Source organism: Ascaphus truei, chromosome 5 (genome assembly GCF_040206685.1).
Source record: "Ascaphus truei isolate aAscTru1 chromosome 5, aAscTru1.hap1, whole genome shotgun sequence".
Taxonomy (NCBI): domain Eukaryota; kingdom Metazoa; phylum Chordata; class Amphibia; order Anura; family Ascaphidae; genus Ascaphus; species Ascaphus truei.
Window position 1 is genome coordinate 152,782,686 of NC_134487.1, and position 22,329 is coordinate 152,805,014.

Sequence of the window (22,329 nt, forward strand, 5' to 3'; positions counted from 1 at the left end):
TTGTGCCAGTGAATTAAAATAAATGAATACCGGTATAAAATACCATTTGAGCAGTTGGGACGGCCACAGTAGTGGCTATTTCTCCATGTATTCTCTAAATCGGGTTGGTACATACTATTTCACTTGACAACAAGCAAAATCTGTCCGTTGCTAGTAATGAGCATGGAATGTGGTGTGATTTAAGGATCTTTTTTCACATAGTCTCACCAGAACGTAACAACGCATCATTATTTGATTTAGATCATTATATGCGTAATAGAGCAGTACCATAGAAATATTCCACAAGGCATGTAGGCATTTTCAAGTTGGAGAATATAGTAAACTTATGTTTGCATCCCCCGTCTAGTTATTTATAATGGATCTGCTCTGGTAACAGTGAATATAGTGCATCCAAAATATCACAGACTGTTGATCCTGGTTCTTTTGCATCAAAATCCAGTGCATAAACACATTTGCTAACATCTCCAATGTCCTTTCACTACAGAATTGCCATTTTTACATCAACTTGTGCTATTTCCTCTTCTCAAAAAAGTAATGTTACTTCTTAAGCCTAGGACAACTAGTTGCTAAGCTAATTAAAGTATCTGATATCCTGGACAATAGTTGTAACCATTCACTTTCAACTATGTACATCTGTTGTGACAACTATTTAATGTGCAGAATCACCAAAACATTATTAGGGACACCTTTGGTGTTCAATTGGGAAGCTGTAATATGTGTATCCAGTATCTAGCAGTACTCTACATAAGAAAGAACACTGCAAGTGGAGGCCTTATGCACAGGCTGTCAAGGGGTGTGTATGTGTATACACAAAATACAGACAGCCCTCGGTTATCCAAAGGAATCCGTTCTGGAAGTACAGTAGTGTGTGGTTTCCAATGACCTCCATAAGTGTCAGCCATAGGATGTTGATGGACAATCCATGATAATGAATGAGGACAAGCAAAGAATAGAATAAAATAAATATTTATTTGATTGTTACCATTGTTGAATATAACGATATAAGTACATTGCAACGCCTAAAAAATATTCCACTTGTTGAAACAAATAACTTTTTTATTTAAAAAAATCTAAAGCCAATTACTTTATTTTTTAATTAACACTTTTTTTGTGGAGAAGATTTTTTTTTTTTTTTTAAAGTATCTTTTTATTAGGGTGTTTACAGATACATTTCAAAATATTACATTGTAGCATATTGTATTTACATGTATATAGGTTATCGTATAATGTTACATATTTCAATACATATTTGTTATACCCATTTTTTTTTTTTTTTTTCGAACTTAAAACTGGTCTTGATCTAATATCATCTCAACCATTTAACTAAAAACCTTGTATCATAGCTTGCTTGTGACTCCTGTTCTTTCTTTTAGTTATCATATTTGTTTAGACTAGGCTTTTTGTTTTTACTCTGTTCTGTCATGTTGTTATGTTATGTTGTGATGCAGGACGTTCTCCTCATTTTATACAGGCATACCCCGGTTTAAGGACACTCACTTTAAGTACACTCGCGAGTAAGGACATACCGCCCAATAGGCAAACAGCAGCTCGCGCATGCGCCTGTCAGCACGTCCTGAACAGCAATACCGGCTCCCTACCTGTACCGAAGCTGTGCGCAAGCGGGGAGACTATAGAGCCTGTTACAAATGCCTTATTTACATCAGTTATGCACGTATATGACAATTGCCGTACAGTACGTGCATCAAAAGTGGGGAAAAGGTAGTGCTTCACTTTAAGTACATTTTCGCTTTACATACATGCTCCGGTCCCATTGCGTACGTTAATGTGGGGTATGCCTGTATTTCCTTTATCCGGTTTTCTGTCCAGTTTAGTTTACCATCCTATCTTGGGTGTCATCTGAATTTATTCTGTTCTAGCTGGGGAAAAGTTTATAATCATCCCCTATTTTCGATCAAATTTGGCATACTGATTATCTCCTACTTGTTCGGTAGATATTCTGTCTATCGTGATCAGTTTGACCAAGAGGGATTTTATAAGTTCTATGTTTGGTGCTTGTGAATCTAGCCATTTGATCATAATGGCTTTTCTGGCTATCAGGAGAATCATCTCTGTTGGGAGAATGGCCCCCCTATTTTGGTTGATCTTAATTGTCCAAGGTTCAGTATTGGCAAATATCATGGGGAGGGGGTGTCTTACCCAGCTAATTTTCGTAACTTCTTTAATATATTGTAGGACCTGTGTCCAGAACTCGTTAATTTTTACACATGTCCAGAGACAGTGTTTGAGGTTAGCTTTAGGGAGGTTGCATTTGGGGCATTTCGTTGTGTGTGCTTCTATATTGGTAATTTGTCTGGTGACGGGTATATATGCCTTATGCATTATCTTAAATTGCATTTCTCTCCAGTTTTCTGATGTAATTATTTTACAAGTTCTGACATACCCAATCGTTAAATCTTCCATCATTTGAATTTCTTGGAAGTCTTGTGCCATTCTTCTAGATTTTTTTTGTTATTTTTCTCCATGTCTTGGTCTCTAATAAGTTTATATATATCTGTGTCCTGACTGAAGTACGTGTCTATTGCGTTGTTTTCTAATATGTGTTTTTTGTAGTCTTGGAGTTTTCTCCCATAGTTGAGTAGTTGGATGTATTGAAATACCTGGTTTTCCGCTATATTATATGTTGATATTAGCTCCCTATATGACATAAACTCATTCTTCTCCTTATTTATAATGTCTGCTAGGTTTCTTATCCCTTGTTTTCCCCAGCTATTAAAATGGCTATGTTCTTTTCCGGGGGGAACATCTGATTTCCCTGTATAGGTAGGAATCTGGAAATTGTGTAAGACAATTTTAAACTTTTTCCTAATTATTCGCCATGTAACTACTGTATCCCTAATCAATACGTTGGATTTGATCTCTTGGGGCATTTTATTCCAGCTTGTGTGTAATAGTTCTGCCAGTGAGAACTCACCCGCAAAATGTTTTTCTAATTCTGGGGAGGAGTAATAATCTTTCCCTTGGATCCAATCCCCCACATGCCTTAGCATGCAGGCTAGGTTATAGTCTCGTATATTTGGTATGTTAATTCCTCCCCTTTTCTTGGCCATATGTAGTTTTATAAGTGCTATTCTCGTTTTTTTTTCCTTGCCAAAGGAATTTACTCATCCCCTTATTTAGTTTGTTAACATCGCTATGTTTGATTAGCAGTGGGAGTGTTTGGAGGGGAATACAGTAGCCTTGCAAAGGATATCATTTTTATGACACATGCTCTGCCAAAGAATGACAGTGGGAATGTCATCCAGGATCTCATCTCTTCCAGGATTTTTTTTACTATTGGCTTGATGTTATTTTCGTATATTTTGGTGATATCTGCTTCTAGGTATATTCTTAGGTATTTAATCGGGGTCTTTGTTACTTTTATCGTTAGTTTATTGTTTTTTATGGTTCCATCTGGCTTGTTTATATACATGATCTCAGTTTTGGATACATTTATTTTAAATCCAGCAAAGGAACCGAACCTTGAGATAGTCTCGAGAATTTTCTCTAATGATCTACTGGGGTTAGATAGAAATAGAACAATGTCGTCCGCGATCATTGCTAATATTAAATTATTTTTTCCCATCTTTGTTCCCTCAAATTCTGTTAGCTGTCGCAGAAAGTGGGCTAGAGGCTCTATGGCAAGATTAAAAAGTAAGGGGGACATTGGGCATCCTTGTCTGGTGCCAGAGAAGACTTTAATATGTTTCAGACATGCAGTTTAAGAAAACTCCTGACCAAATCATAGTGTGACTGCAATAAGTCAAAGTTGATTTGTTTTCAGCAATGTTAAGATAGCAGAATTATATGTATCAAATGTTATTTATTATATACCCGTAACACACAGTACTATAGTGCCTGAAAACTCTTGGTGTAAAAGGGGCAATCCCAAATGGCAGGCAAAAACATTTTTTATGCAAGTTATCAGTAGAATTGGCCTAATCTAGAAAGAGATTAATTCACTCTCATAAATCACCTATGTCACTGTCTTTTCGTCAGGAAGTAAGTCGATCTAAATGTAACGATTTACTGTTCTTTGGGTGAGGCAACTATATAAACCCAGTTGCGATGCCATTGTAGTTAACTTTAGTCCTCAAAGGGACTACACTTTCAATGCTTTCCTCTAGTACTGTGTTTTGTTTTTTTAACCTTTCTTGGGTTACGGAACCCTAAAATTATATTGTGAAATTTTGCAGGACCCCAACCCCTCTCTAATAGCACGTCTGAGATCAGATACAACGTGAGGAACCCCAACCCTCTCTATTGGCGCATCTGAGATCAAATGCATTGTAAGGAACCCCATCCCTCTCTAATAGCACGTCTGTGATCAGATGCATTGTAAGGACCCCCAACCCTCTCTAATAGAGAGTCTGAGATCAGATGCATTGTAAATTCTTCTGTATTTTGGTACAATTTTCAAATGAACCTGAAAATTGCAGGGAACCCTTTAGGAATGCCCGGAGAATCCAAGTTTTCCTAGGAACGCCTGTTGAAATACACTGCTGTAGTAGATTCTTCTATTACCTCCGCCTTTACAAGTTTAAGTGCTGATCTTAGTCATCATTTGTTACAGTTAATATGTATCATTTTCTTCTAGAGAGAGGATGCATCTACCTTACATGCAAGAGAGATTTCAAGATATGCTCAAAGTTGCTAATGAATTAGCCCGTCTTCAAGTTTCATATGATGAATATCTCTGCATGAAAGCCTTGATGCTTCTGTGTACAGGTAAGAAAACTGGAGTTGAAAACCCCTGATCAAGTAATTAAGTTCAATGCATACCGACCTCTCATATTTTCCATTTTTACATTCAAAGATAGCTGCTTTGTGACTGAGCACTAATAAGATCTGAACTGTTTTCAATAACATTTCACAAAGTTCCTATAATGCAGAAGTATGTTTTATTTTTATTTGGTGGCTCTATCTTTAAATGATTTGCAGTCTACCTATAAGGTAAATTCCAGAAGAAATGTGGAACAGCAACTGTAATAGTAGGTACAGTATAGTGCTTCCAAGAGTGGCCACAAAAAACCCAAGTCTGCTAAACTTCGTCTAATTAACATACCGTATACAAGTATTGTACAGCAGACCGGTTCTGTTTGAAACTCAGGCGTTTCACTTTGAACTTCCTTTTCCTGAAATGTCAACTAGTGGTTTCCCTGTGTGACAATCAGATTTGACCCCCTTCTCACGGTCTTCCAGTCGAGTGTTGAACTCACATGGGGGTCCGTAAGAGAAGTGTTTCTGGATGACTTTGTCTATTTTTTTTGTTTTATAGTTAAATCCAGGCCCGGCAGGAGCGTGATGATGCAATATGCGTTGGAGCATTGCATCCCCTCCCCTCTATCACACTGTGAAAAAGTTTTAAAAGTTGACATTGACAGGTCTGCATTTCTATTTTGCTCTTTGCCATAACCACTGTGTTGGGAAAGGGGCCTGCAAGGCATTGTAAAGCCTTGTGCACCCCTGGCAGCAAAGAATGTAATTAATCTCTCATCTGGTTTTTTATTCCCTTACAAATTATTTCAGAAATTCTCCTGATAGAGGAGCAAATAATCTAAAAATCTTAGTCTAATAACAGGTCCTTTCTATTCCATGAATGAAAAGTAAACAGATATTTTTCTAATATTTACATTTGTTAATGCTGGTTGCGGTTTGTTTTCTTGGTATCTAGTTTTGCCCTGTGTTTTGTTGGCTTGAATACACATTCAGTTTTTATGTTGTGTTCCATGCTGGCTTCTTTATAATCAATACCACACCAATTCTTAGGCAGGGATTAACTAAGCTGCGGTTCAGGGTATCGCACCCCGAACAGGAGTTAACTGCCATTCAATGCCATTCAATGCCAGTTAACACAGTATTGGGGTGCAATACCCCCCCATTTCAGTTTACTGAATCCTGACCTTTGGCTGTAGGAGACCCCGGTGGTGTTGCATTTAGCTTGCACCTCATTAGGTTACAGCCGACTATGAAAACATAACTGTTTAATTAAAGCATTGAAAGCAGTTGACCTTTTACACTTAATTTCTTCAATTCCTGCATTTCTTTTTGTCTGGTTTTGTATTTTAATTATGCACTAAACTGTATGTGATCTTCTGTTCTGACTCTAAGGTTGACACAATGTTTGGGGTATATGCTTGGGTTTTCAAGCCTATCTTAATGGAACCCTACGCACATCAGGCTTTATTAATAGCAAATTAATTTGAAAACAAACAAGTCCCCTTTAGTTCACACATAAATGGGATGATGCTAAGCTATTCACAAAACATTGTGCTGAGGTGACAGCGCTAGGTGAGAACCAAATGAGATGTATCCACGTAATCCTCTATTACAAATGTAAGTAACCGCTGTTAGCCTAATACAAAGAAAGTGGGTTCCCGAAAACCTCCAGATCTTAGTCATGAATAAAATGTGGATGAAGCAAATGGTGGGTAGAAAAAATGCACGCAAAAATGTCCATAAATATTTCCTTAACTCTTTTGGAGAGTTACCCATATTACTTACACAAGGTCACTAAATTCCACAATCTCAATGTCTCAGTTCCAAAGGAAGGCCTGAAGAGCCATGCGCTGTTTGACGAAATCCGTATGACGTACATTAAGGAACTGGGAAAAGCCATAGTGAAGAGAGAAGGGAATTCTAGTCAAAACTGGCAACGATTCTATCAACTGACAAAACTAATGGATACAATGCATGAGGTAAGTCCATGTTGGGTTACGGAAATGATATAGAGGATATTTTTGTGCTTCAAAGCAGAGGGAAAAGTACCTACAGAATGGACATGTCATACCATATGAGGTTATAAACTCCATGTTTGTAGTTACAACAATGATCCCCACTGCCCTTTCTCATAGAGTGGTAGTAGGGGAGCGTGTCCTTGTGACATCATTGGAATCCCAGGCTAGCTAGAACTCCAGGCTGTCACTCTATCTTGCAATGCTGAGTCACGGGAGCTTTAAGGGTAAGTGGTGAGTAGATGGAGATACTCAGTACTGCGTACATAATCAGATACGGGTAATTGTAACACCAAAACTCGTACAAAATTTTACGTTCGCATCTTCATTGGATGTGTGTTCAACTATGCTCACTCTTCTGGAACCACGATCACATGTGGGATGTGAGTGAGTTCAGTGGTTTAACTCATCCCCTTTTGAGAGCACACAGTCCTTTTAATTTCTTCAACTTTAATGGGGGGGTCAAAAACAAATATAAGGGGTACTTGCAGATGGTAATGTGTGGTGAGAGAGTGCTTCTCTATGTGAAGGTGCTCTGTTATGGGGGGACGGTTAACAATGGATGGCTTTGCAGGGGTGTAATGGAGGAAGCATGTACTCACTAAGCCAGCTCGTTAGATCTAAAGCACATGTTCCTGTGACAAGCAGGAAGGGTCTAAGGACCAAAGTAACTGCCAGAAAGACAGGGGTGTAAAACAGGACTTAACCAATCTTCTGGCTATGAGGATTGGAAGGTTGTCAGGGCAACCAACTAGAACTGTGTGAAGGGCAAATGTAGCAATAATGTTGCTTTACACATGCAGCTAGCTGCTGGAACAGGGAGAATTACAGGCAGCTGAACAAGGGAGACAGGAATAGTGAAAACTGCAAAGGGAGACAGAAAATGTGTAATCCTGTTTCAGGACACTCACTGGTGTGTGTGTGTGTGTGTGTGTGTGTGTGTGTGTGTGTGTTAATCAGGTTTTCCCCACCCTCTGGGAGATGTCATAGTGTTCTGTGCTGCTCACCTGCTGGCTCACAGAATACTGAGCATCCGCCGATGGTAGTGGGGACGAACAGGACAAGCCTTGGCTTCTCGCTTAGCTCTTCACTCGGTGCAGCGCCTCCATTCCCCGCAGGCCCCAACAGAACTGGGTGAAGTCCCTGTAGGAAAGCTCTCTGGTACTCCCCCTGAATAACTGCACTCTCAGGCAGGAGTATTTAAAACTGGAACAACTCTTTTACTCTCTTCACAACAGGATACATCATACAACGGTATGCTTCTATTCTAGTCCCTAGAGTCAACCCCAAGGACTTGAGGCCCTAAATGTCTATCGTGTGTGTGTGTGTGTGTGTGTGTGTCCCTTAGTAATAAAGCATTGAATGTTTAAAAAAAATGGAGATGTTTTTAAATCGGGAGCCACGCTCAGACCATGTTATAAGCAGATCCACTTTGCAGCGGATCGTGCTATAACAGGGTTGAGCTATATATATTGTATTATAAGGCAAAACAAGGCACAATAAACCGACGTTTCGGTCCCCAAACAGGACCTTTCTCAGGGTGGTGCACTGTTTGGGGACCGAAACGTCGGTTTATTGTGCCTTGTTTTGCCTTATAATACAGTCTTTATACCTTTACAACCTGAGTGCCGTCTCCTGATCTCATGCAAATGGTACCGTATTTTTTCACTCATTTATCTATGGGATACGCACCTACATGATGATGCTTACCTTTGGAGTGCCAACTGCAACATGTGATATATATATATTTATATTTTATTTATTTATATTAATAATACATACACACACACACACTCTCCACCAGGTTACAAGGCGCAAGGAAGTTTTACATAACTTTTGTACCCCCCATTAAAGAAAGTGAGTACGTTCTGGTGTTTTAATGTTATGTTGCATAAAAGGTGTTAATGTTCAATATGAAGCTAGACGACAGCACAGAGTCAAGAAGGCTGTAAGGAATACAGAACTGAATTAAATCTCCAGAGATGTGAACCTTCTCTCGCAACTGCCCCTCCATGATTGCGCTTATAGTGCCGGCGACATCGCGTCACAACAAATTCATTGCCGCCGTCGCATGCGCTTATAGTAAGCGCGACGCGATGGCTTGGTCGCGATCACTGGAAGTCATCTCAATTTGATTTTTTCAGCGACCGTAGCCTGCCGTCGCCGGCACTATAAGCGTAGCTTTAGACACCACAAATGATTTTGCTACTTGCTATGAACAATGCACAATTCAAAGAAGAAGAATCCTTTATGGTTTCTAACAAGAGACAGTTCAAAGATCACCTTTGCTTCTTTATCTTGGTCTGCAATTGTCTAGCATAATTATATACATGCAATATGCACTACATATCTATACAGACACACACGTGTGTGTGTGTGTGTGTGTGTGTGTGTGTGTGTGTGTGTGTGTGTGTGTGTGTGTGTGTGTGTGTGTGTGTGTGTGTGTGTGTGTGTGTGTGTGTGTGTGTGTGTGTGTGTGTTTACATCCACTGCAGAGGGGGATTCTGGGAAATGATACACAAACCGGGCGGGCACACGCACAAACTGGGCATACACAAAACAAAATATGAAATAAAGGTAAAGGGAGGGTGCATACCGTCCGGAGAAAGAAACAAAAAAGAAAATCAGCACAGGCACTCCTATACTCCAATAAAGTGAATATATATGTCATGTATTTAAGTCTGGGGAAAGATTTTGAAAATCAGATATCCACAGAGGTGTATTTGAGACCAGATATAGGATATTTAATCGTCTCTTACCAGTGACCTCTCTGGGGGAAAATCTGTCATTTGATGAAGTATAGGTTTTCTTTTATGTTTTCCCCTTTTATTTTAAGAAGCTGTTCTGCCTTTTATTGTAACTGTATTTTTTTGGTAATACCTTTTCTGTAATCTAAGCACTGTATTTTAAGGTATTACAACAAAAATAGTTACATACAGTTGTACACACACTCCACACTTCTACTGATATATATATATATATATTTATATATACAGGCATACCCCGCATTAACGTACGCAATGGGACCGGAGCATGTATGTAAAGCGAAAATGTACTTAAAGTGAAGCACTACCTTTTCCCACTTATCGATGCATGTACTGTACTGCAATCGTCATATACGTGCATAACTGATGTAAATAACGCATGTGTAACAGGCTCTATAGTCTCCCCGCTTGCGCACAGCTTCGGTGCAGGTAGGGAGCCGGTATTGCTGTTCGGAACGTGCTGACAAGCGCATGCGCGAGCTGCTGTTTGCCTACTGGGCGATATGTACTTACTCGCGAGTGTACTTAAAGTGAGTGTCCTTAAACCGGGGTATGCCTGTATATATATACACACATATACGCGCGCAGTGGAAGTGTGTGTGTTTAATTACCCACACAATTCACATTTTAATAACACACATATACATCTAATTGTACACATTCACATATACACATTTGATATAAAATGTTGATATAAAATGAGTTGTTAATATTTTACATTATATACACACGTGCAATGGCATAAGGTTTAATTCACCTATCTGAGCTACTCTGGATCTCAGAACTTTTTCAGTGCAGCAGGACAAAAGGATCAGTGTGGAAAGTCATTAGATACAATTGAGCTTGTGCACAGCTCGAGAGAGGGCAGGGCTGAAAAGGGTGTGTGCCAGAGCCTGTTGCAGGTAAGGAAGAGGTTGTGCCTTTGTAAATGGTTGCTACAGGAACAAAAATGCTCATTACATTATAATACACTAAAAATTGTCTTTCTAAGTTGTTTAAAAAAAATGTTACAAATATTTTCTCATAGTACAGAACTGATTTAGTGAGAAAAAAAAAAACACACATGCAGGATATTGCTTGAACTGCAGCTTTAACTTTATGCAGGAATTAGAAGGCAGAATAGAAGTGAGCAATAACAACATGGGCACTTTGGGTCCAAACTAATAGTTTGTATGCCAACCAAGAACAATGCAGTCAAAAGAACTACATACCTATACCACAGCCTTCCTCGGCAATAACCTCTGCATTAGTATTACAATCTTTATGTTTTTCCCTTACAGGTGGTTGAAAATCTACTAGCCTTTTGCTTCCATTCCTTTTTGGATAAGTCAATGAGTATCGAGTTTCCGGAGATGTTGTCAGAAATCATCAGCAATCAGATACCAAAATATTCATCTGGAAATATCAAAAAACTTTTATTTCATCAGAAGTGACCGCCTTACTAAGTAAAAAAAAATATATATATATTTATATATATATATATTATACACACACACGCGCGCATTTATATAAATATAAAAAGTTGCCTTACGGAAAAAAAAGTCAAATTATAGCTTTTATTGTATAAAAAAAAAAATTAAGAAATCAGACATGGTAATTGTCCTTGCAAAGGTGTTCTTTTTGTAATTATGCACTACAGTTCATGTGGTTTACAGAGGGCCAAGATTTGGACAATGGAAAATTCCTCATTTCACTCAAGTGACTGAGATGAGAAGAAAAAGAGACGGATAAACCAGAGTCTGCATTGTGAACATTCTGCTAGTAATCTTCACATTTGGATGGATACATTTTGCTAGATCTTTGTTTTATTTTGTTTTTACGTTGTGATTTTTTTTTTTTTGTATAGTTGAGAAAAAAAAGTTTTGATTTATGCATGTAACCTAATGAAAGTTTACAAGTGTACATCAGAAAAGGGAAGTTGTGCCTTTCCCCCCGCCCCCCCTAAGCTCTTACAGTCTGGATCTAGCAATTTCCTCTCAAAATGTATACAATGAACTTGCTCGCTTTTTTTTTTTTCTTACATAATTTTTTCTGTTCTTTAAAGATGCCTGTTGTACAGATTTGGTCTTGTTTCCCCCCCCTATTTGTTAAACTGGGGCAGCTCAGAGCTTTCCTAAATAGATGGGGGAGTGTGGGGGCAGGACAACCATATGGGTTACAAAGGAGGTAGCTGCCTTTTTGTACCCTTCATTTAAAAAAAAAAGATGTACACCACATAACAAAATTGGCTTCTTGGCACTTTCAGCTACTGATCCAAACAGAATGTAGATATGCATGGCCAAAAACAATCAGTTGTTACCAGTCTTGGAATTTAGTGAATGTACCTGTTGATCTAATGCAGGGGGTGCTCAACTCCAGTCCCCAAAGGTCAGGTTTTGTGCTCCAGCACAAGTGGCTCAATTTGTGCTCCAGCACAAGTGGCTCAATCAGTGGCTCAGTCTTGAGCCTCTGATTGAGCCACCTGTGCTGAAGCTGGGATATCCTGAACACCTGACCTCTTGGGGGGGTCTTGAGGCCTGGAGTTGCGCACCCCTGGTCTAATGCTTCAGGGGAACCCCCCTGATTTAATAATCTAAGGAGTGCTTTAAACATGTCCACAGGACCATTTGAGACCTGTTGTTGGAGACACAGAGCGCAGAACATGGTTATCTATTGGAAATTCTCCTGCCAGAAATCTATCCCTCTATATACCAGTTTCACATGTGCCATAAGATGCTCAGAGATACTATATAGAAGCCGCTGTAGCCGTTTCAATAGCTTGTGTATGTATATGCTTTTATTACTAAAGTCAAAACTAAAAAAAAAAAAAAGTTATTGATTTTTATCAGCCATTCAATTTAAGATTTTGTTAAAGTAAAAAATATTTTTTTTAATCTAATTATCAGGGTCACTAAAAAGCCACTGTACCGCAGGGTAATTGAAATATATATGAAAACGTTTGGATTGGTAAAAGAAAAAGCATTTTTTTTTTTCAAGCTACGTTACTATGTACAAATTGTCTAAACTAATTTTATATTTTATAGTTTTAAAAATGTATGCCATTTTGGTATAATTGGAAAGTTGAGTAGAAAATGAAAGGGCTACTGCAGCTTGAGATAACAGTATATAATGACTGTGAAATGCTTTATATAATGTAAAAGAAGAGTTATTGTGGTGAGGCTTCAGCACTTTTGATTGGGTTATTTCAATGAAAGCAAGGCAAAAACGCAATGATTCGGCCATTTTGATATCCCAGTATGGCTCAGACTTGGCATGATGTAAACACTGTTTATTGCATTAACTTGCTTGATCGTGCTGATGGTTTTTCTGTTTTATCGTGTGATTTGTTTGTCCAAAAAAAAAACTGGACTTGTAAGCACTTTGGCAGTTTTTGCATATATAATTTTTAACTTCTGAAGATAGCATGTTCTCTTAGGCCTAGCCTTCATTTACCAGAATGAGATCATCTCCCTGCAAATATTTTACTCTGCCATCTTGTAGAGGTATTGAGTGGAGTGAAATGTGTTTATTTTGTACACGCAAATCTCAATGAAATCCCACCAGGGGAAGGCACAGATTTTTGCAGGGTAAAAAATATGTACCAGTTTAACACTTTTTACTGTTTTAATAAACTGGAAATGTTCATATTTTGTTTTTAAAACCAGCCTTTCAACTTTACAGGTCTCACAGGTTAACTATTGTTTGTGGAAATCTGCAGCTAGCTGAATTCGTTTTTTTATTTTTTATTATTGACTTTAGAAAGACAAATGATGGCAATTCTCAGGATTTATTTGGCGTAGTTTTAACACCTCATGCTGCTCTACCTCCTAGGTCTCTGGTTGGGATGCGTCTTTAAGTACCTCACTTTTGCTGTTCTTGCAAAAGCCCCATCTAGAAATGGTCATGGCAGCATTATAAATGTATAGATCTTAAATGTCTATCACCAAGCTCTGCGGACAGTATTTTAAAGCACTTTTCTTTCCACCAGCTATGCTTGGCTTAAAAAGACAGTATTAAGATATGAAACCAGGTATAAAAAAAATGTGTGTGTATATATGTATATATATATATATATATATATATATATATATATATATATATATATATATATATATATATACATACACCCACATCCCTCATTGTTCCATCATTGCCATCCCCTTTAGTAACTAAGGCATTAATAATATACAGTAATATACTGTTACAGACGTATACAAGAAAATCCCTAATTGACTTGTGTCCCATGTCCTAACCCTCAAATTGATCCTCTGCGCCATTTGCAAGCAACAGCGAGCCACTGTATACCCAAGGAATCACAATTTGTGATTTAAGATGGCACTTTTGTGTTTTATGATTCAAATATGTTGGTTTTTTTTGTTATTCTCATTGACAAAACAGGTCTGCCTTTACTTCTGCAGTGTGTTACCAGCACTATAGATGTACAATGCTCATCTTCGTTGCCCAGTGTATCTATAGTAATGCAGAAAGCATAGTTCATATATTCTGGATTGTGGAGTGGAAAGGTTACCAAGCTGTGAAGCACAAAGTACTGGCGTTGAGCAATTTATTTAAAAGATATATATTTTTTCAAAGCACTTTTTACCCCTTCTCTGTACATGGTTTTTAAGCACTTATTGAATTTGGTGACCATTGTAAACTTATGCTAGGCATTTAAAAAGCCTATAAGTATTGTGATAATGTCCGTAATCCTGTAGTGCATAGTTTTGTTTTCTTAGTGTTTAGTTTGCAAATAAAGCTGCCTTTATTAAGTTGTATGTGAAACAATTAAGATCTTTGTTCCTGAAGGGCTAGCTGTCTAATTAATTAACTGAGACGTTCCTTCTATAGTTTAATGGGTTAACCACATGCGTTCTAAGCAGTACGTTGAAGTCCTTTATGGAAATATGTTGCATGTTACCCTGGCTCTGAGGTTGGTTATAAAGAGAGGTACCTTCCAATTAGGACTCTAAAATGCTATGTAGAGATTAGTTTTGAACTACGAAATAGTTTTCACAATGATCAGAAGTTTTTAATTAGAGGGTACTGTATCCCCCCTTTAAGGGGCAATGTAAGGACTATAGATCTCAGTGCTACGTCGTCAACAAGGTCAGCTCTTTTACTGGTTTATCATAGTTAGATTAATTGTGACTATCCCGCTGAGACCAAATCACATTCATCAGATTTTGCTATTTGCTGATTTAAGAGTTCTCCCCTTATGGTTTAGGAAACTATAAATTGGCTACTTTTTGATGCCTACTACTTGATATCCACTTTTCACAGCTATATATTCATTTATAAACTTATTTGTATGCTGAACTGCTGAATGTTGTGCTTTTATATTACAGACGTGCTACGTATAAGCTTCCCACAGGCTCTCAGTTGCCCCTCGTTCCTCACAGCAGGATCAATCTTTTATCCTTCAGCCCACTGTGATCTCGGACTGACGGCTCACTGCTTTATCTGCATACATTTTGGATAGTTTATTCACACTGGGATATGACTTCTCAATCTTCTATCTACTTTCCTCCACTTTTAAGATAGCGGTGGACTGACATGTTTGAGTGATCTAGAGACCTTTAGTAACCTTACTCCAAAACATCACCGTGCAACTTGCATCAAGTATTCAATGAGGATTGGGGCCAAATTAACGATACAACTTGATCAACCTGTCCCAATGACGCTAAATAGTTTTCATGACCAGACTTGTTAATGTTCTTAATGCAACATAGGACATACAGGCATATATTTACTAAACACTATACCATAAGATAACTTATGGCCCATTCAACTGAATGGGGGGTACGATGTCTGCCAGCTGCAAAATGTGCCTTATGGCAGAGCATTGGATAGTAAATATGGTCCATAGTCCTGAATTAGACCGTGTTTAAGGAGGACTGTAAATCCAATACAGCATTGAGATGATAGCTTAAAGGTGGTAGCATGGCACTGGAATAATCACACTTATGCCAATGACCTGGAGTTATTTGGTGGCCTAGGGTGACTAGTTTGGCTTGTCACATTAGACCAGGGGTGCAAAACTCCAGTCTTCAAGACCCCCAACAGGTCAGGTTTTTAGGATATCCCAGCTACAGCACAGGTGCCACTGATTGAGCCCCCTGTGCTGAAGCCAGTATAGCCTTAAAATCTGACCTTTTGGTGGGGTTTTGAGGACTGGAGTTGAACACCCCTGTATTAGACCATTCTCTTTCAAAACCCCTGAAAAGCTCTAGAAGCCCTTTTTAGTTGCACCCAGCAGAAAACCTTGATTCAAGTTATGGCCCACATTAACAAATACATATAGTAGTTTATTTAGGGGGCTTGAGTTTTCTATCTCGTATTATGCATACAAAGAATATGAAAATCAGAAAAGGTTGAATGGGAATTGTTTGTTATTTCTATGTTATGTTTTTCTTAGTTTCCAAAAAGTATAGATACGTTTTAAAATCTGATTTAAAAAAAAAAAAAGAAAGTGGGGCCCGCCTACGGCTTAATAAACGTACAATGTAATCAATGATTGTATAATATCTCTTTGTACAGTGTAAAATAAGATTGCTTTTTTTTGTGGGGGGGTTTTCTTGAATGTGTTGCATCTGAAACCTATAACCCCTTTACTGCCGAATGGGCAAATTCTTGGTGCTGCAGTGCCTACAACCCTGCCCTCCACAGGGAAAGGAGTTCACTACCAAGAATCCCGAGCCCAATGTGTCTCAATTGCTGTACACGCTTGCAAGCTGTACAGTAAGGCTGTGAATGCTACTTAGAAAAACTCCAATGTAAGAATGAGGGATTTACTTTTGATTGTGCGTATGTGATATGTGAACAGGCTACCTACCATTTGTGGTTTATTTTGCATACAGCTTCACTAGCAGCACAAAAACACAATTTTGGCAATAATAAACATACAGGTACCAGCAATATGTAAATACAGTGTAATAACCAACTTGTCTCCAGCAGAACACAGTAAGGATTTTATTTTCCTGTCAGGCAACTAAAGCTTTGTTTTCCAGGTGGCGTGGGAAAACGTCATTTTATTTTATGTCATTTATTTCCTCTTCACTGTAAATCTTTAAGAATGTAATCATAAGAGTATCTGTTCTTATTGCAAAGCACATTACAAAAAAATGGCAATCAAATTGTTTTTATTGTTTTGCAGCTTATACATAGGAGCAAACATTTTATATGAATTTATAGCTAAAATGATCTAACATAACCCAGTAGTTCTTAGTCTTTTTAAACTTGGCCCCTCCCCCACAAAAACTAGTTTTGCTTTTGGACCCATGTTCCTTACACGTGACAAAGCAAAACACCCAAGGCTGGATTGTTGGGCCCTAAGAAAATCACAGTGACATTTATTCATTGAGCTTTTTACTGCATTAAAACTGCCTTTTTCCTCATTGTCACTTTGTTGCCAGAGAGGCTAAAAGTGGCTATAAAACATTTACATTAAAAACAAACCGAATGAAAGTCAATTTATTTTACACATACTTGTAGACCACGGATCTTTTCACAGATTAGTCCTGAAGTACTTAAATCTCCTCTATTCAACATATAAAAACAAATATTCCCCCCCCCCCCCATTTATAATTGTAGAAACATTTTGCTTTTGTATTAAGTGTCACCATTTAAAAATTCTATAGATGCATTATGGACATTCATTTGCGGAAAATGTATATTGCAGGCAAATTAAAGTGGTCGCTGCCATCCACACATTAAAACAGCAGAAGTTGCCATGGTAAAAGCTGCCAGTGAGATAATAGACAGGTGAAAACTCGACAAAACTAAAGTTTTATAACTGATATATTGAAAAAGTTGGATGTCTGACCAGAATATTGTAGTGATCATTCCGAGTTTAGTGTGTGCCGTTAGTCCTTTACTGCCAAAGAGAACTGCAAGCAGAGCTTTTCATACTGTAGGTAGTGAGTTAATGGGGAAAAAACAAGTGTTCTGGTTTTACCCCCTTTTACACTATTGGACCTGATCCTTCTCCAGTGCTTTTGCACGACAGTGCCTACAGTAAGTACACTAACCTACAGTACTGTATATTCCCTTTCTCCCCGTTAGAAAACATTGTTTTGTGATGTGTTTGGGAGTCCTTTCGCATCAACTGGTTTACTCAGAGTCAGTGTTTAGACTCGTAACAAATTTTATTTGGAAATATCTCGTTCCATTTTGCCAATGCATATTAGCCTATTTGCTACTGAAGGAACCCCCAATACATTCTAAGCTAACGCTCTCTATACCCCTCTACCAAAAGCATTTACTGGTTCGCTTCACGTATACTCTTTAACACCACAAAAACCTGTGGTGGCTTTATCTCTGACCTGTACTAATGGGTTAAAGAGCCACAATTTCCATGGCAATACATAGACCTATTAATAGCACTGTCTAAATCAGCAACTTTTGGCAGCTGCATTACACCAGAAAGTCTAACACACCTACTCTGCATTCATTTCTCACCTAATAGCATGTATTTTCTTGCAAGAAAATATGAAGAATAGGAAGTGTGTGTTGGGTACTTTATGCTCCGTTAATTTTGCACAGTTCTATAGGAAAATACATTATTGGGCAGACAGTATAAAAAAAAAGGGGGGGGTTAAATCTGATTCTGAATGGCCACAAAGAGTTACCATGCATACATGTCAAATACTGTGTTGAGTTTAAAAGTAATTGCGTGCAAGAAATATATATATATATATATATATATATATATATATATATATATATATATATATATATATATATATATATTTTTTTTTTTACTTGCATTCGTGTTTGTATGTATACATATATAAATACCCAGATCTTGGGGAAAGCACTTTTGTTAAAAATATACGTGATTATAATGGCTGTGTGGATATTTTCTGAAACCGGCTTTATCGCTTTTTACTTGGCAAGATAGGAGAGGTAGTTCAGCTATCCACTGTCAGGTTTACAATTCACACTAAACCTCATCAACCCAGAAAGGTTGTCTGACATTGTTAAAGATCAAATGCAATCAGGGATGTGAAACACGTACTAGTTTTGGTGAAAAACATACTGTACAGTACACAAATCACTTTTTAAATTTAGATTGAGCATTTACATTGCGGAAAGTTGTGTCAACACTTGAGAGCCATTGGTGGCAAAGGAAGAAAAATAAGATTTGTTCTGAAAGTGAGCATTATAGTTATTGGATAAGTTTGGGTAGAAAACACTCTCCTGTATAACCAACTCAAATAGTAAGACTAGATATTCATGTCAGAATTCGAGTTGCCTTGAATTAGGTACCTGTGCCTTATAATATAAATTACATCTATAAAATCTTGTGGTCTGTTTGTCTGATGGTGAATTTCAAGCTGTGTTGTTACTGCTATGCAGGTACACAGCTAATACATTGTGCCCGATTATCACAACTTCATTCTAACACTACTCCTGACTGCTTTGCTCGAGTGTAAAATGCTTTCCAGTAATTAAATCTACAATGATTTAGAATCAAAATATGCTGAATTGCCATTGTACTGTCGGTAGTCTTCGGCAAGTACCGTATATCCCTTTCCGTGCTTGGACCCAGCTGTTGATATATACAAATGTTAATAACTGCAGTAATGGAATTTTGCATTGAAAATATGTGCATAACAGTTAACACACGCCCTTCTGAATATTCAATCATTCATGTTTCTGGTATGTTGTAATTAAAAAAGATAATAAATGGAACTATGTTGGGCTTTTATTTTATTCTTCATTAGACCAATCCATGTCTTCAGCCTGGAGTGCTGTACTTGGGTAACATTTGTCCTATTTGGTGCATTTTCTCATTCGACTGGACAATTTCTTTTTTCTTACATATCAGTCATTCTTGAGTTAGACTAATGAAGAAAGTGTGATTTTGGCCATCTTAGGGCCCTAGTTCTCACATATAGCGTAAAAACTGCTTGGTATTCATTCACCATATTAAAAAAAAATAATCATTCACCTTTTATAGTAGAATTTCATCAAAGCTAAAATAATTTAAATGGGATGTGCCACTAACACCATTCATACCAACTGACAAAATCAGATGCAACAATGCTATTGATATGGTCTGTAGAACAACAGTATAGCAGCAGAAGCAAATGGAGCATAAAGATTTTAGCTTGAATAGTCCAGGAATCCCAACCAGTACTAGTTGGATTTTGTAGGCTATGTAAGGTTACTGACAGAATCTGTCAGATTACAATACAATACATCTTGCCCCCTGTAAGATTCTAGTTCTATTCTAAACCGATCCTTGATATCTGTACACAAAGGAAGTACCTGCTACATTTATTTGCTGCTGACAAATTGCAAAAAGCATACAGATACTTCAGAAACGTATACGGCATCACCAGCAGTCTTCTCAACTGAAATGAGCAATCTTACAGGAACATGAGCTGTACTGGGGACACACCTTTTTAGAAGACAAATTCCCCTTTAAATAAGGGCATGCATTGTATGTCCTATTTTGACTTTTCTGAGGTGGTTCATGCCTTGACCTCCTGCTAGATGAGCCACTAGCTAATGGCAACAGTGAACGTTCCTTTTGTGCTTTAGTGTTCAAATGATATTGTTTAGGTCATGGGAACTTAGCAAATGCTCTGCATTTTTCTTGATAACGCGACTGTCCTTATATGCCCTGGTTGTATAGTAATAGGTATTCAGCATGTACTGTAGCTAAGGTATGGGACAAGCAAGTTTATCAAGTATATGCAAAATGACCTCCAGAGTGTCCCTTTGAGGTCTAACAGCAAAATGATTGTAGAAGGTGGACGTCAACCTTGGGATTCCCATTAATTCACGCATTGTTGAGTTTTGGCGTGAATGAGAGAAGACAAATTAAGATTAAATGTTTTTCATGCAATCTATTTTAAATGCTATTTTAGGTGATTCCTTGGCCCTTTTAGGGTTGCTAACTTGGGGATTATTGTATACTGTAATATGAATGTGACTTCATACTAGTGTAGTGCATAATGCAGAAGCCAATTAACTGTCATGTTGCTGTATTATAATCAAATGGTCAAACTCATCAGTTATGAATATCAAATCATCACTTCAGTGGAGCCACAAAATAGATCAAACATGCTCAGGAGGCCAAATGTCAGTCAAAACAGTAGTACTCGTGGAATTCTAATTAGTGTTATGTAACTGTATAATTCTGTGTAAATTAACTATTGATTAGGGTGTGTATTTTGTGGCATTTTGGCAACACCCCTGCAATGGGTTATGAGTCGCATGTTGTCATAAAGCGCTGATTTTTTTTGTTTGTTTTTTTTAAGAAGCTCGGCTAAGGACTAAATTACACTTTTACTGGATTCAAATGAAGTAACTTCCCCCCCCCCCCCTACATTTGCACATGGCAAGTAATAACTCAACCGCCCACTGACAGAAAAGCAAAATTAGCATGGCCTGCTGCAGTATATTCTTAAGCAACAGAATAGCCTGTTCGGGGGGCTTGAGGACTAGTGCATGTTTTGGTAAAGTACACCTAAAGGAAAGGCCATAGGCTTACAGCAGTAGTTCATCTAAGAAAAATTAAAGAACATGAAATTCTTATCTATTTATATTTTTTTCGATTTCTTCTAAATAAGCTGAAATAAAATACATTATTATTTACTGTGTAAGTCAGTGAAGGTGGTTGTACATAGACCAACAGATATAAGAAGAGTATTGTTGCATAAAATCACTCAATCACTACAAAATAAATACTCTTTTTAGAACTGAAGAAGTAGAGGTATTACTGTTTTAAAATACTGATTGATGCTGTTTTATGCAAAACATAATCAGGCCTTCAGTACATGGCCGTCCCAAAGCCTGATGGGCCATTCAGCCCTAAGAACATGGAAACAAACTGTTTCCTTGTGCAGCCCATTCTCTGCCTTCATTGTTGATGCTGGTTTCTCCTGTGTGCACCTCCAAATTGTCATAACCTGGAAAGGATAGAACCTCTAAAAATGAGTGAAAAGGCTTTTTTTCCCCTGATTTAAAGAGTAAAAAAAAAAAAAAAAGGCTGTGTTTTAAAATATCCCCTGAATAACCTGCTTACAGTATATGCATAGATTCAACAGTGTCAATATTCTATTTTGTATATTAAAAAAATATAATGGGGACAAATCCTATATTATAATGGTGTAAGGCATTATTAAAAATGTTTTTTTTTTAAAAATGCTTTTTTCCATTCTTTTCTATCACAGTAATTTTAAACCCTGTACAAAAAATTACAACAAGTGACTCCTGTTTTTTAAAAAAAAAAGTCGTTTTTTTATTATTATTCATGCTGAATTATAATTCTGTAGTAATAATGTCTTTTCATTTACTCTGTGAAATGTTGGACTGTAAAGTCTTGTGTGGAGCTGTTGAGCATTGTTTTATTTTTTTCCTAATTTGCTGTTTGGGTAAAGCAGTCACTCATCTGTGCACAGGTTATAAGTCTAAATAAAGAACTGAAATCATAATAAAAACCTGCTTTTTTTTAACTCAATGTTTTTCAATTGTTTGTTTTGGCTCTTGCTTGTTGCTTACCGAAGATAAATAAAAAAATGTTTTTATTTTATTTCTTGTTGTTGATGCACTGTTTCTCTGTACCTGTGTCATACATTCACTGACAGCATACGTTCCAGAATCAAATTGAAAAAATATCCAACAGGGAGAGCCAGGCGCTCGAAATTCTACTGCACCAACCCCCAAGTTTATTGTGTGATATATAATAAGTGGGTCATGGTGCAGCTCACATTTTGGCCCTACAAAGCCCTTTTCTCAAGGTGATTATTGTACTTCACCTAATAAATGTGAGGGTTTTTCTGCATCAGAAGGGAGTGCTCGGCTCTCTGAATATTGTATTTATATTACTGGCCATTACTAGG

At 37.6% G+C, this 22,329-nt stretch overlaps 1 protein-coding gene across 7 annotated transcripts in view; it reads left to right on the top strand.

Annotated features, from left to right (window-relative positions):
* Positions 1-22,019, top strand: part of NR3C1 (nuclear receptor subfamily 3 group C member 1) — a 224,674-nt gene extending 202,655 nt beyond the window's left edge. For all 7 annotated transcript variants that reach the window (XM_075601049.1, XM_075601052.1, XM_075601050.1 and 4 more), the window contains exons 7-9: positions 4,595-4,725; positions 6,538-6,695; positions 10,777-22,019. In XM_075601049.1, the coding sequence (XP_075457164.1) occupies positions 4,595-4,725; positions 6,538-6,695; positions 10,777-10,929 (442 nt within the window). In that variant the 3' untranslated portion in view covers positions 10,930-22,019. The remainder of the gene's footprint in view (positions 1-4,594; positions 4,726-6,537; positions 6,696-10,776) is intronic.
* Positions 22,020-22,329: the final 310 nt, after the last annotated feature.